Genomic DNA, 12,117 nt, shown 5'->3' on the forward strand with positions numbered 1-12,117 from the left:
CCCCCAGCCTACCCAGTCCTCAGAGCCTGGGGTCCCAGCTGCCTCCAGGGGAATCTGGTGACGGATGGAGAGTTTGAGTGCCAGACTCAACACCCTCTGGGATCCCATTTGCCTCTCACCATTAGCATCTCTGTTGCAGGGTGAGTTGTGGTAGGGAAGAGGGAGCAGAACACCTGGATTTTGAGCATTTATTTTTCATTTTTTAAAGCTTTCTTTAAAATTGTTTATTTCTTAAGATTTTATTTTTAAGTAAACTCTACACCCAGTGTGGGACTCCAACTCACAACCCAGAGATCAAGAGTCGCATGCTCCACCAACTGAGCCAGCCAGGCACCTCCTGAGTGTGGAGTTTTAAATCAGTGTGAAAATACAAAGAAAAGGCATTTTTCGGGATATACAATGCCAGTTTCTCGTAGAAATACATATACAAACAAGTAAGTAATACATCTGCCAAGGTGGGATGGATCCCAAGACTAGGTGAGGTTGCAAACGCCCTCCCTGGCTGTACGGAATGGAAGTCTTTGGAAAATGGCGGCCTCCGGTATCATAATCCTCATGGACGCGGCCATGTCCTTCCCTTGACAACCGCTGTAAGAAGACGACCCGCCGAATAGACTGTAGTACGCCATGATAACTACTGGCAGGGCGTGGCCTCACGGCTTCTACTGAGCCTGCGCACCATTCAATCCCCGGCGCGCCAAGAAACGCCCACGGGAATCGAACCCAGGCCGGAAGTGGCCCAGCGCGGCCATTTCGCTTAGGTTGTTAACTGGGTCTAACCTGTCCGTCCCCTGCGTGGGACGCTGCGGTGATTTAGGATGTCAGCAGTGGACGTCCTGTGGGGCCAATGAGGGGAACTCGGCTTGCGGTGAGTGTGACGGGCTCGGGGGACTAGTGGCGAGGGTCTGCGAGTGATGGGGTCTTTAGTGACGGGAGCTGTGGGGTAGGCGGCGGCTGCTAATCTCAGTTGGGTGATTGGCTCGGTCATTGTCAGTCTTTGCGTGTTTTCCGTGTGTGTAAGTATTTGGGGGGAACTTAGATTCCAAGTGTGTTTTAATACCAACTTTTATACTGTTGGTCCTTGACAGTCGTTCATTTGAGGACGGCGAACTGGCTTCTTGGACGGGCCTCAGGTGGCACTGGGGACGCTGGGGGAGTGACTCCCTGGAGGCAGTGATTGATGCAGGGGCAAGCGGCTTCAGGGATTGGGGGACTTGGAGGGTCCCATTGTAACATCGTGGACCAGTGTACTTGGGGACCTATAGAAATCAGTAGAGTGGGGCGCTGAGGGTAGCTTATGGGACCCTATCGACTGGAGGCCTAGGGAATGTTATGGGGGTTTCCAAGGTTTCTCCTTAGGGCCCTGTGGATGTGATCAGGGTCAGAAATTGGCAGTGGAACAGATGGATGAGGATCTCCTATTGGGATGCATTAATTGGAAGCCGGTGTTAGGGATTATTCCGGGTCCTGTGCAACTCAGTCCCTGGGAGAGAGACATTTCTTGGCAGCCTGTGGAGCCTGGCTGTGACCGTGTTGTGTCGGGGGAGGCATTAGGCGACCTTCTGGCCATCCTGTGGTTCACTCTTCGGGGATTTCTGGAGGTCCTTGCTGTCATGACTGCATTTGGGTGTGGCGTTGGAAGGCAATTATGTATTGTCAAGACATGGTAGGTGATCGGGGTCCTGATGCATGTCTGCAGGTTTTGGGGTGAAGGTAGGGGTTAAGTGCAGTAAACTTACTTTATTTTGGGAGGGAGAGGTAGAGAGCAAGCAGGGGAGGGGCGGAGAGAGAATCCCAAGCAGGCTCTGCTCGGTCAGCGTGTAGCCGGATGCTGGGCTCGAACGCAAAAACATTGAGATCATGACCTGAACCGAAACCCAAGAGTCAGGCGCTTAACCGCCTGAGCCACTCAGGCGCCCCATAAGTACAATAAATTTAAGTCTTATCTTTGTTAGAAAAGTCCGGGCTGTCTAGGGTGTTATGGATGGGCACGGAAATGTCCAGAAGCTTAGACACACCAGCGTGGCTGGCTCAAAGCCTCAGCTCTCTGAAGGCAACGGGAGATAGAGATGGATGGTGTTTATGGAAGCTGACCGCGTAGGGGACCACGTGGGATAGAGGCAGCTGTGTACAATTTAGGAGGCACAAGAGAGGGGCACCTGGGGCGCTCAGTCGGTTAAGCATCTGACTTCGGCTCGGGTCATTATCTCACGGTTGGTGAGTTTGAGCCCCGAGTCGGCCTCTGTGCTGACAGCTCGGAGCCTGGATCCTGCTTCGGATTCTGTGTCTCCCTCTCTCTCTCTGCCCCCTTCCCCGCTCACTCTCTGCCTCCCTCTCTCTCTCAAATATAAATAAACATTGAAAAATATATGTTAAAAAAAAAAAAAGGAGGCGGAGGAAAGTCTGGTTCTCTTTCGTTCCTTCTGCGGACTGAGTGACCGCAAGGCAAATTATGTAACAGCACTCAGCATCAGTTTCCTCATCCACAAAATGGGTATAATCGTGATGGTAATGTTTAGTTGACAGGGTTACATGCAAGTAGAACCAGGTACCTGATAACCTTACTTGCTGATTTTTATCCAGCGTTCGCCGCATGCCGCGCAGGTGCTGGAGGCGTCGTAAGCCTCATCAGCATGTACCAGTTTCCCGTCGCCTGTGATAAAAACTTGCATTTCCATTTTGGAAATTGCAGTTAAAGTAACATCTTCATATTCTCACAGCTAAAAGGTGGCAGAGCTACAATTCAACCGTCCTCTAGAGCAAACTCTTACTGTGATTAGGATCTTGGGGCGCCTGGGTGGCTCAGTCGGTTAAGCGTCCGACTTCGGCTCGGGTCATGATCTCGCGGTCCGTGAGTTCGAGCCCCGCGTCGGGCTCTGTGCTGACAGATCAGAGCCTGGAGCCTGCTTCAGATTCTGTGTCTCCCTCTCTCTCTGACTCTCCCCCCATTCATGCTCTGTCTCTGTGTCAAAAATAAACGTTAAAAAAAACAAACAAACTGGGATCTTCTGAGCTTTTATTCCATAGCAGTGGGGTTTTGGAGTGGTGGTGGGGGTTCAGAGCTGACGGCCAAGAAATCTTCAGCGGCGCCTGCGTGGCTCATTTGGTTGAGCGTCTGACTTCGGCTCAGGTCGTGGTCTCCCGGTTTCCCGCGTCGGGCTCAGTGCTGACAGCTCAAAGCCTGCAGCCTGCTGCGGATTCTGTGTCTCCCTCTTTCTCTCTCTCTGCCCCTCCCCCGCTGGTGCGTGCATGCACGTGTTCTCTCTCTCTCTCTCTCTCTCTCTCTCAAAAATAAACGTTAAAAAAAAAAAATCTTGAGACAGATGTCTTTGATACACAATGGTGATTTTATTAAAGCATGGGAACAGGACCCGTGGGCAGAAAGAGCCTCACTGGGGCTGTGACAGGTGACTGGTTATATACTATGGAGTTGGGGGAGGGAAAGGCAAAAGGGAGGTTTCCAAAAACGATTTTCATGTGCTAAAGAAAAGAAGACTCATAAGATACTAGAAGCCTAGCTGTTGTTAAGCTAAAGTTGTTTTTTCTCTAGCAAAGCATTAACATTAAGACTGTAGGGACTGTAGGGAGTTCTGGGAGGAATGTTTCACTCTGGCCTCTATGCACTGCAGGTTATAAGGAAATTTAATCTTATTTACCGTTTCCTTCTTGCCTTTGTTCCCCACATCTTTATGCAGGGGAGGGTGATGCTAAGGCTCCAGGAGACTGAGTCTGGGTTTCTGGAGGTTAGGCTATTGATAAGATTGTCTTTTTCTTGTAATTTACCAAGACTTCTGTAAACCCACGGGATTCCTGTCCTGCTTGACTGTGACCTCGGTCAGTTAACCAGGTCAGTTAACCATTCGTTTTCCCTTTTCCTTTGTTCTTGGGCAGCCACGAGTGCCTGAGGGATATCACATGTATCCCACCTGGTGGGGTGGGGGTTGCGGACGTTAGCTTGCCTTATGATCCCACATCAATAGTATCTAGCATAGGGGCACCTGGGTGGCTCAGTCAGTTAAGCGTGGCTCAGGTCATGATCCCAGGGTCGTGGGATCGAGCCCCGCATCAGGCTCTGTGCTGACAGCTTGGAGCCTGCTTGGGATTCTGTTTCCCTCTCTTTCTCAAAATAAATAAATAAACATTAAAAAAAAAATTGTGTCTAGCACAGTGGCCTTCCCCGAAGGACTCTCGAAAATACTTGCATGGAGCAAATGTTCGATGAATGACTGTGTGGGTGTTCCCTCTCCAGGACTTCCCGGTGGCTCTGCAGAGCCCCCGGATCAGACCACACCAGTGACACTGTTGGTCTCCTTAGAAGCCCAGCCAGACTCTCCCCCGCAGCTCTGACTGAAGCCTCCAGATGCCCACCCAGCTTTGGGCTCCCGGGAAGAAAGGACTTGCCCACAAGAGAGACCGAGAAGTGAAGCCCAGAGGAGACATGACTGCTGGCGAGGATTTGTCCCAGAGGTCCCAGGCCCTGGGTTCAGAGGAGCAGGATGGACCATGCGAGGTAAGCAGGAGCCACTCCGGGGACAGTTTCCAGAAATTGAGGGCCGATACAGAAAGCAGCAGATTCTGGACTTTGTGTCGCTCAGACCATGTGCCTCCGCCTGCTGAGAGCGGGCCGCGGGGGCTGATGTCCCCTCGTTCACAGGCCGTCTGTATCGTAGAGGAAACCAAACCGGGCTGATGGAGGGGAGGCTTGGCCCTGGGGCAGAGGAAGAGGAAAAGGTAGCTCCTGAGGCAGGTGAGAAGCCCCAGCCACTGGCAGGGAAATGCGAAACTTCATCCACCACTGGGTGTGTCCGCATGTTCTCAGCCGCTTGCCCCCTACCTGACTTGTCTTTACCTGCTGGCAGGGGTTTGCTTGGTTTCCCGTCTCCGCACGGGTTACAGGAACATAGGATACTGGAGCGAGAACTGCCTTCTAAGGACACGTGTGGGTTTTCCTGTTTTCAAGGTGAATAAAAATGCCAGAGAATAGTGTTTCTAAGTTGCCCCAGATATTAATATTTAATATATGGAAATAAGAAAGAAAGATTCTTGGGTATACTCAGGACTTCCTAAATTACAAGTTAGTCTGTGTATTTAAAGACATTGGGTGTGTTTTTTTTTTTTAATTTTTTTTTTTAACGTTTATTTATTTTTAAGACAGACAGAGCATGAACGGGGGAGGGGCAGAGAGAGAGGGAGACACAGAATCCGAAACAGGCTCCAGGCTCTGAGCAGTCAGCACAGAGCCTGACGCGGGGCTCGAACTCACGGACTGCGAGATCATGACCTGAGCCGAAGTCGGCCGCTTAACCAGCTGAGCCACCCAGGCGCCCCATGACATTGTGTGTTTTAAAACAGTAATGGATGGCCATAATAATAAACCGTGTGTCACTGCCTTGTGATGGGTTTATAATCAGTTACAGAGAGATGTCCTGTTTTTTAAGTATAGTAAATGCATGGGTTATTACCACTGTGAACCAACATACTGTGAGAAGATTATATATTTCAATTATGTTTAAAATCCACTCCACCTGACAGAAACATTTGATAATAGAAAACATCGAAGAACATTAAAACTATTAAAAATAAATGCCAAGTAAAAATCATTTAAAAATTAAAAGATATTGCCGCAGATATTTAAAAGTCATTCTTTTTTTTAAAAATGTTTATTTTTTGGGGCGCCTGGGTGGCGCAGTCGGTTAAGCGTCCGACTTCAGCCAGGTCACGATCTCGCGGTTCGTGAGTTCGAGCCCCGCGTCAGGCTCTGGGCTGATGGCTCAGAGCCTGGAGCCTGTTTCCGATTCTGTGTCTCCCTCTCTCTCTGCCCCTCCCCCGTTCATGCTCTGTCTCTCTCTGTCCCAAAAATAAATAAACGTTGAAAAAAAAAAATTTTTTTTAAATGTTTATTTTTGGGGGGACCTGGGTGGCTCCGTCCGTTAAATATCTGACTTCGACTGAGGTCATGATGTCGGGGTTCGAGGGTTTGAGCCCCTCATCGGGCTCTGTGCTGACAGCTCAGAGCCTGGAGCCTGCTTCTGATTCTTTGGCTCTCTGTCTGCTCTCTCCCTGCCCCTCCCGTTTGCACTGTCTCTCTCTCAAATACATAAATAAAAACTTAAAATGTTTATTTCTTTTTGAGAGTGAGAGCATGAGCAGGGAAGGGGCAGAGAGAGGAAGACAGAGAATCCCAAGCAGGCTCTGCACTGTCCACACAGAGCCTGCTGTGGGGCTTGAACTCCCAAACCGTGAAGTCATGACCTGAAATCAGGAGTCAGATGCTTAACCTACTGAGCCACCCAGGTGCCCCCTAAAAGGCATGCCAAAAATGAAAAGGTAAAACACCCAAATGTCACCCAGAACTGTCCAAGATCTTTGTTGTGTGACTGTGTTAGTTTGCTTGGGCTGCCGTCACGAAGTGCTACAGCCTGGGTGGCATAAACAACAGAAATGTATTTTCTCATGATTCCAGGGGCTGGAAATGCAAAGTCAAGACGTCAGCAGGGTTCTTCCTTCTGAGGCCTCTCTCCCTGGCTTGTAGATGGATGGCTTCTGACTGTCCTCGTGTGATCTGCCCTCTGTGGGGGTCTGTGTCTCATTTCCTTTCCTTTTTTTTTTTTCTTTTTCTTTTTTTCCCTTAATGTTTACTTATTTATTTTGAGAGAGGGAGAGAGGATCCAAAGCAGGCTCCTCACTGGGGAGGAGCTCGATTTCATGAACTGAGATTGAGACCTGAGCTGAAGTCAAGTCAGCTGCTAAACTAGCGGCTTAACCAGCTGAGCCACTCAGGTGCCCCTTAATCTTTTATCAGGACCCCCAGTCGTACAGGATCAGAGCCCACTCTACTGACCTCATTTTAACTTGGTTACCTCTTTTATTTATTTTTTTGAATGTTTCTTTATTTTTGAGAGAGAGGTAGAGACAGTGTGAGCAGAGGAGGGTGGGGCAGAGAGAGAGAGAGAGAGACACACACACGTACACAGAATCCATAGCAGGTTCCAGGCTCTGGACCCACAAACCACGAGATCATGACCTGAGCCAAAGTCAGACAGACAGACAACCAACTGAGACACCCAGGCTTTTATTTTTTTTTTTAATTTTTTTTAACCTTTTTTATTTATTTTTGAGACAGAGACAGAGCATGAACGGGGGAGGGGCAGAGAGAGAGGGAGACACAGAATCGGAAGCAGGCTCCAGGCTCCGAGCCATCAGCCCAGAGCCCAACGCGGGGCTCGAACTCACGGACCGCGAGATCGTGACCTGAGCTGAAGTCGGACGCTTAACCGACTGAGCCACCCAGGCGCCCCTTGAGACACCCAGGCTTTTAAAAGACCATGTCTCCATGGTACTGGGGGTTAGGACTTGGCCATAAGAATTTTCTTGGGTGCAGGGAGCTTGGAGGGGAGACACAGTTCAGCCCATAAACGGTGACAAACAGTACATCGTAGGTAAATGCCTTTCCTTTTGCCTTGATGTGTGTTGAACTGTTAAGAGCAGGATTGAAAGCGTGTTCAAGTGGGTGTTATGACACGTTACTTCATATCGGCTCATTTCCTTTTAGATGATGAAAATAATTTTGCCGGCTTGCCCTGGTTTTCGTTTTGCCGTTTCAGTAGATCCTCCCGTTGCTAATTCAGATTTTCACTCAGCTTCTGTTCGTCTTAGGCTATTTGCCACCAACATTCGCATAGTCTTTTCATCGTGGTCTTCCCTCCCTCGGCGTCTGCCAATATTGTGTTGTTATTCTCTACTTTTTAAGCCTGTTAATCTGATAAAAAATAGATAGGTGCCACGGCTGCTTTAATTTGTATTTTTTACGTTGTTTTGGTCTTTTTTTAAATTGGAGCGTAGTGACACAATGTTACGTTGGTAACAAGCTTACAACATATTAAATTGACAAGTGCTATCATCTGTCACCACAAGTGTTCGCTATGCTGTATCTTTTATCCTTGAGACTCACTGGTTCCATAGCTGGAAGCCTGTACTCCCCACTCCCCACCTTTGCCCATCTCCCCATCCTCCTCCCCTTCGGCAACCACTGGTTCTCTGTGTTTATGGGTCTGTTTCTGCTTTGCTTGTTCATTCGTTTTGTTTTTTAGATTCCACATACAGGTGAAATCATACGGTATTCGTCTCTGACTTATTTCACTTAGCACAAGACCCTCCTGGTCTATACACGGTATATACACACACGTATGTCTAACATTTATACGCACACCACATCTTCTTTATCCGTTCACCTGTTGATAGATACTTAGGTTGCTTCCATATCTTGGCTGGTGTAAATAATGCTGCAATAAACATAGGTTACCTCTTAAAAGACTGTGTCTCCAAATACAGGCACACTCTGAGGTACTGGGGGTTAGGACTTCGACAAGTCCTAACCTTTTCAAGTCAGCGTTTCCATTTTCTTTGGGTAAATATCCAGTAGCGGAAATACTGGATTGTGTGGTATTTCTATTTTTAATTTTTAGGGGACCCTTCATGCTGTTTTCCACAGTGGCTGCACCCATTTACATTTCTACCCACAGTGCGTGAAGGTCCTTTGGTCTCCACATCCTTGCCAACACTTGTTACTGTCTTTTTGTTTTTTTGTTTTGTTTTTGTCTTTTTATATGAAAGTTATTGTCAAATTGGTTTCCATACAACACCCAGTGCTCATCCGGACAGGTGCCCTCCTCAATGCCCATCGCCCACCCTCCCCTCCCCCCCCCCCATCAACCCTCAGTTTATTCTCAGTTTTTAAGAGTCTCTTATGGTTTGGCTCCCTCCCTCTCTAACTTTTTTTTTCTTCCCTTTCCCTCCCCCATGGTCTTCTGTTAAGTTTCTCAGGATCCACATAAGAGTGAAAACATATGGTATCTGTCTTTCTCTATATGACTTATTTCACTTAGCATAACACTCTCCAGTTCCATCCACGTTGCTACAAAGGGCCAGATTTCATTCTTTCTCATTGCCAAGTAATATTCCATTGTATATATAAACCACATCTTCTTTATCCATTCGTCAGTTAATGGACATTTAGGCTCTTTCTATAATTTGGCTATTGTTGAGAGTGCTGCTATAAACATTGGGGTACAAGTGCCCTTATGCATCAGCACTCCTGTATCCCTTGGGTAAATTCCTAGCAGTGCTACAGCTGGGTCATAGGGTAGATCTATTTTTAACATTTTCAGGAACCTCCACACTGTTTTCCAGAGCGGCTGCACCAGTTTGCATTCCTACCAACAGTGCAAGAGGGTTCCCGTTTCTCCACATCCTCGCCAGCATCTATAGTCTCCTGATTTGTTCATTTTAGCCACTCTGACCGGCATGAGGTGGTATCTCAGTGTGGTTTTGATTTGTATTTCCCTGATGAGGAACGACGTTGAGCATCTTTTCATGTGCCTGTTGGCCATCTGGATGTCGTCTTTAGAGAAGTGTCTATTCATGTCTTCTGCCCATTTCTTCACTGGATTATTTGTTTTTCAGGTGTGGAGTTTGGTGAGTTCTTTATAAGTTTTGGATACTAGCCCTTTGTCCAATATGTCATTTGCAAATATCTTTTCCCATTCCATCAGTTGCCTTTTAGTTTTGTTGATTGTTTCCTTTGCTGTGCAGAAGCTTTTTATCTTCATGAGGTCCCAGTAGTTCATTTTTACTTTTAATTCGCTTGCCTTTAGGGATGTGTCAAGTAAGAAATTGCTGTGGCTGAGGTCAGAGAGGTTTTTTCCTGCTTTCTCCTCTAGGATTTTGATGGTTTCCTGGCTCACATTCAGGTCCCTTATCCATTTGAGTTTATTTTTGTCAATGGTGTAAGAAAGTGGTCTAGTTTCATCCTCCTGCATGTTGCTGTCCAGTTCTCCCAGCACCATTTGTTAAAGAGGCTGTCTTTTTTCAATTGGATGTTCTTTCCTGCTTTGTCAAAGATTAGTTGGCCATACGTTTGTGGGTCTAGTTCTGGGGTTTCTATTCTATTCCATTGGTCTATGTGTCTGTTTTTGTGCCAATACCATGCTGTCTTGATGATTACAGCTTTGTAGTAGAGGCTGAAGTCTGGGATTGGGATGCCTCCTGCTTTGGTCTTCTTCTTCAAAATTACTTTGGCTAGGAGGGAAGATGGCGGCGTAGGAGGACGCTGGGCTCACCGCGCGTCCTGCTGATCACTTAGATTCCACCTACACCTGCCTAAATAACCCAGAAAACAGCCAGAGGATTAGCAGAACGGAGTCGCCAGACCCAAGCGCAGACGAGAGGCCCACGGAAGAGGGTAGGAAGGGCGGCGAGGCGGTGCACGCTCCACGGACTGGCGGGAGGGAGCCGGGGCGGAGGGGCGGCTCGCTGGCCAAGCAGAGTCCCTGAGTCTGGCTTGCAAAAGCGGAGGGGCCTGACGGACTGTGTTCCGACAGCAAGCGCAACTTAGCGTCTGGGAGGTCATAAGTTAACAGCTCTGCTCAGAAAGCAGGAAGGCTGGAGGACAAAGGGAGGGAGAGCTGCTGAGCCCCCGGACGACAGAGCTCAGTTTGGTGGGGAACAAAGGCGCTCACCAGCGCCATCTCCCCCGCCCATCCCCCAGCCAAAATCCCAAAGGGAACCGGTTCCTGCCAGGGAAATTGCTCGCTCCGTGCAAACACCCAACTCTGTGCTTCTGCGGAGCCAAACCTCCGGCAGCGGATCTGACTCCCTCCGGCTGCCACAGGGCCCCTCCTGAAGTGGATCACCTAAGGAGAAGCGAGCTAAGCCTGCCCCCCTGCCGCCGTGCACCTTGCCTACCCACCCCAGCTAATACGCCAGATCCCCAGCATCACAAGCCTGGCAGTGTGCAAGTAGCCCAGATGGGCCACACCACCCCACAGTGAATCCCGCCCCTAGGAGAGGGGAAGAGAAGGCACACACCAGTCTGACTGTGGCCCCAGCGGTGGGCTGGGGGCAGACATCAGGTCGGACAGCGGCCCCGCCCACCAACTCCAGTTATACACCACAGCACAGGGGAAGTGCCCTGCAGGCCCTCACCACACCAGGGACTATCCAAAATGACCAAGCGGAAGAATTCCCCTCAGAAGAATCTCCAGGAAATAACAACAGCTAATGAGCTGATCAAAAAGGATTTAAATAATATAACAGAAAGTGAATTTAGAATAATAGTCATAAAATTAATTGCTGGGCTTGAAAACAGTATACAGGACAGCAGAGAATCTCTTGCTACAGAGATCAAGGGACTAAGGAACAGTCACGAGGAGCTGAAAAACGCTTTAAATGAAATGCAAAACAAAATGGAAACCACCACAGCTCGGATGGAAGAGGCAGAGGAGAGAATAGGTGAACTAGAAGATAAAGTTATGGAAAAAGAGGAAGCTGAGAAAAAGAGAGATAAAAAAATCCAGGCGTATGAGGGGAAAATTAGAGAACTAAGTGATACACTAAAAAGAAATAATATACGCATAATTGGTATCCCAGAGGAGGAAGAGAGAGGGAAAGGTGCTGAAGGGGTACTTGAAGAAATAATAGCTGAGAACTTCCCTGAACTGGGGAAGGAAAAAGGCATTGAAATCCAAGAGGCACAGAGAACTCCCTTCAGACGTAACTTGAATCAATCTTCTGCACGACATATCATAGTGAAACTGGCAAAATACAAGGATAAAGAGAAAATTCTGAAAGCAGCAAGGGGTAAACGTGCCCTAACATATAAAGGGAGACCTATAAGACTCGTGACTGATCTCTCTTTTGAAACTTGGCAGGCCAGAAAGAATTGGCACGAGATTTTCAGTGTGCTAGACAGAAAAAATATGCAGCCGAGAATCCTTTATCCAGCAAGTCTGTCATTTAGAATAGAAGGAGAGATAAAGGTCTTCCCAAACAAACAAAAACTGAAGGAATTTGTCACCACTAAACCAGCCCTACAAGAGATCCTAAGGGGGACCCTGTGAGACAAAGTACCAGAGACATCACTACAAGCATAAAACATACAGACATCACAATGACTCTAAACCCGTATCTTTCTATAATAACACTGAATGTAAATGGATTAAATGCGCCAACCAAAAGACATAGGGTATCAGAATGGATAAAAAAACAAGACCCATCTATTTGCTGTCTACAAGAGACTCATTTTAGACCTGAGGACACCTTTAGATTCAGAGTGAGGGG

The 12,117-nt window shown here is 48.0% G+C and overlaps 1 protein-coding gene across 2 annotated transcripts in view; it reads left to right on the forward strand.

Moving 5' to 3' along the window:
* The first annotated feature begins 330 nt into the window (after positions 1-330).
* Positions 331-12,117, forward strand: part of ZNF175 (zinc finger protein 175) — a 43,069-nt gene continuing 31,282 nt past the window's right edge. Inside the window, exons 1-2 of one of the 2 annotated variants that reach the window (XM_032591310.1) lie at positions 331-868; positions 4,250-4,510. In XM_032591310.1, the coding sequence (XP_032447201.1) occupies positions 4,361-4,510 (150 nt within the window). In that variant the 5' untranslated portion in view covers positions 331-868; positions 4,250-4,360. The remainder of the gene's footprint in view (positions 869-4,249; positions 4,511-12,117) is intronic. The other variant, XM_030299293.2, reaches the window with a different exon arrangement.

The sequence above is a fragment of the Lynx canadensis genome, chromosome E2, assembly GCF_007474595.2.
Source record: "Lynx canadensis isolate LIC74 chromosome E2, mLynCan4.pri.v2, whole genome shotgun sequence".
NCBI classification, from domain to species: domain Eukaryota; kingdom Metazoa; phylum Chordata; class Mammalia; order Carnivora; family Felidae; genus Lynx; species Lynx canadensis.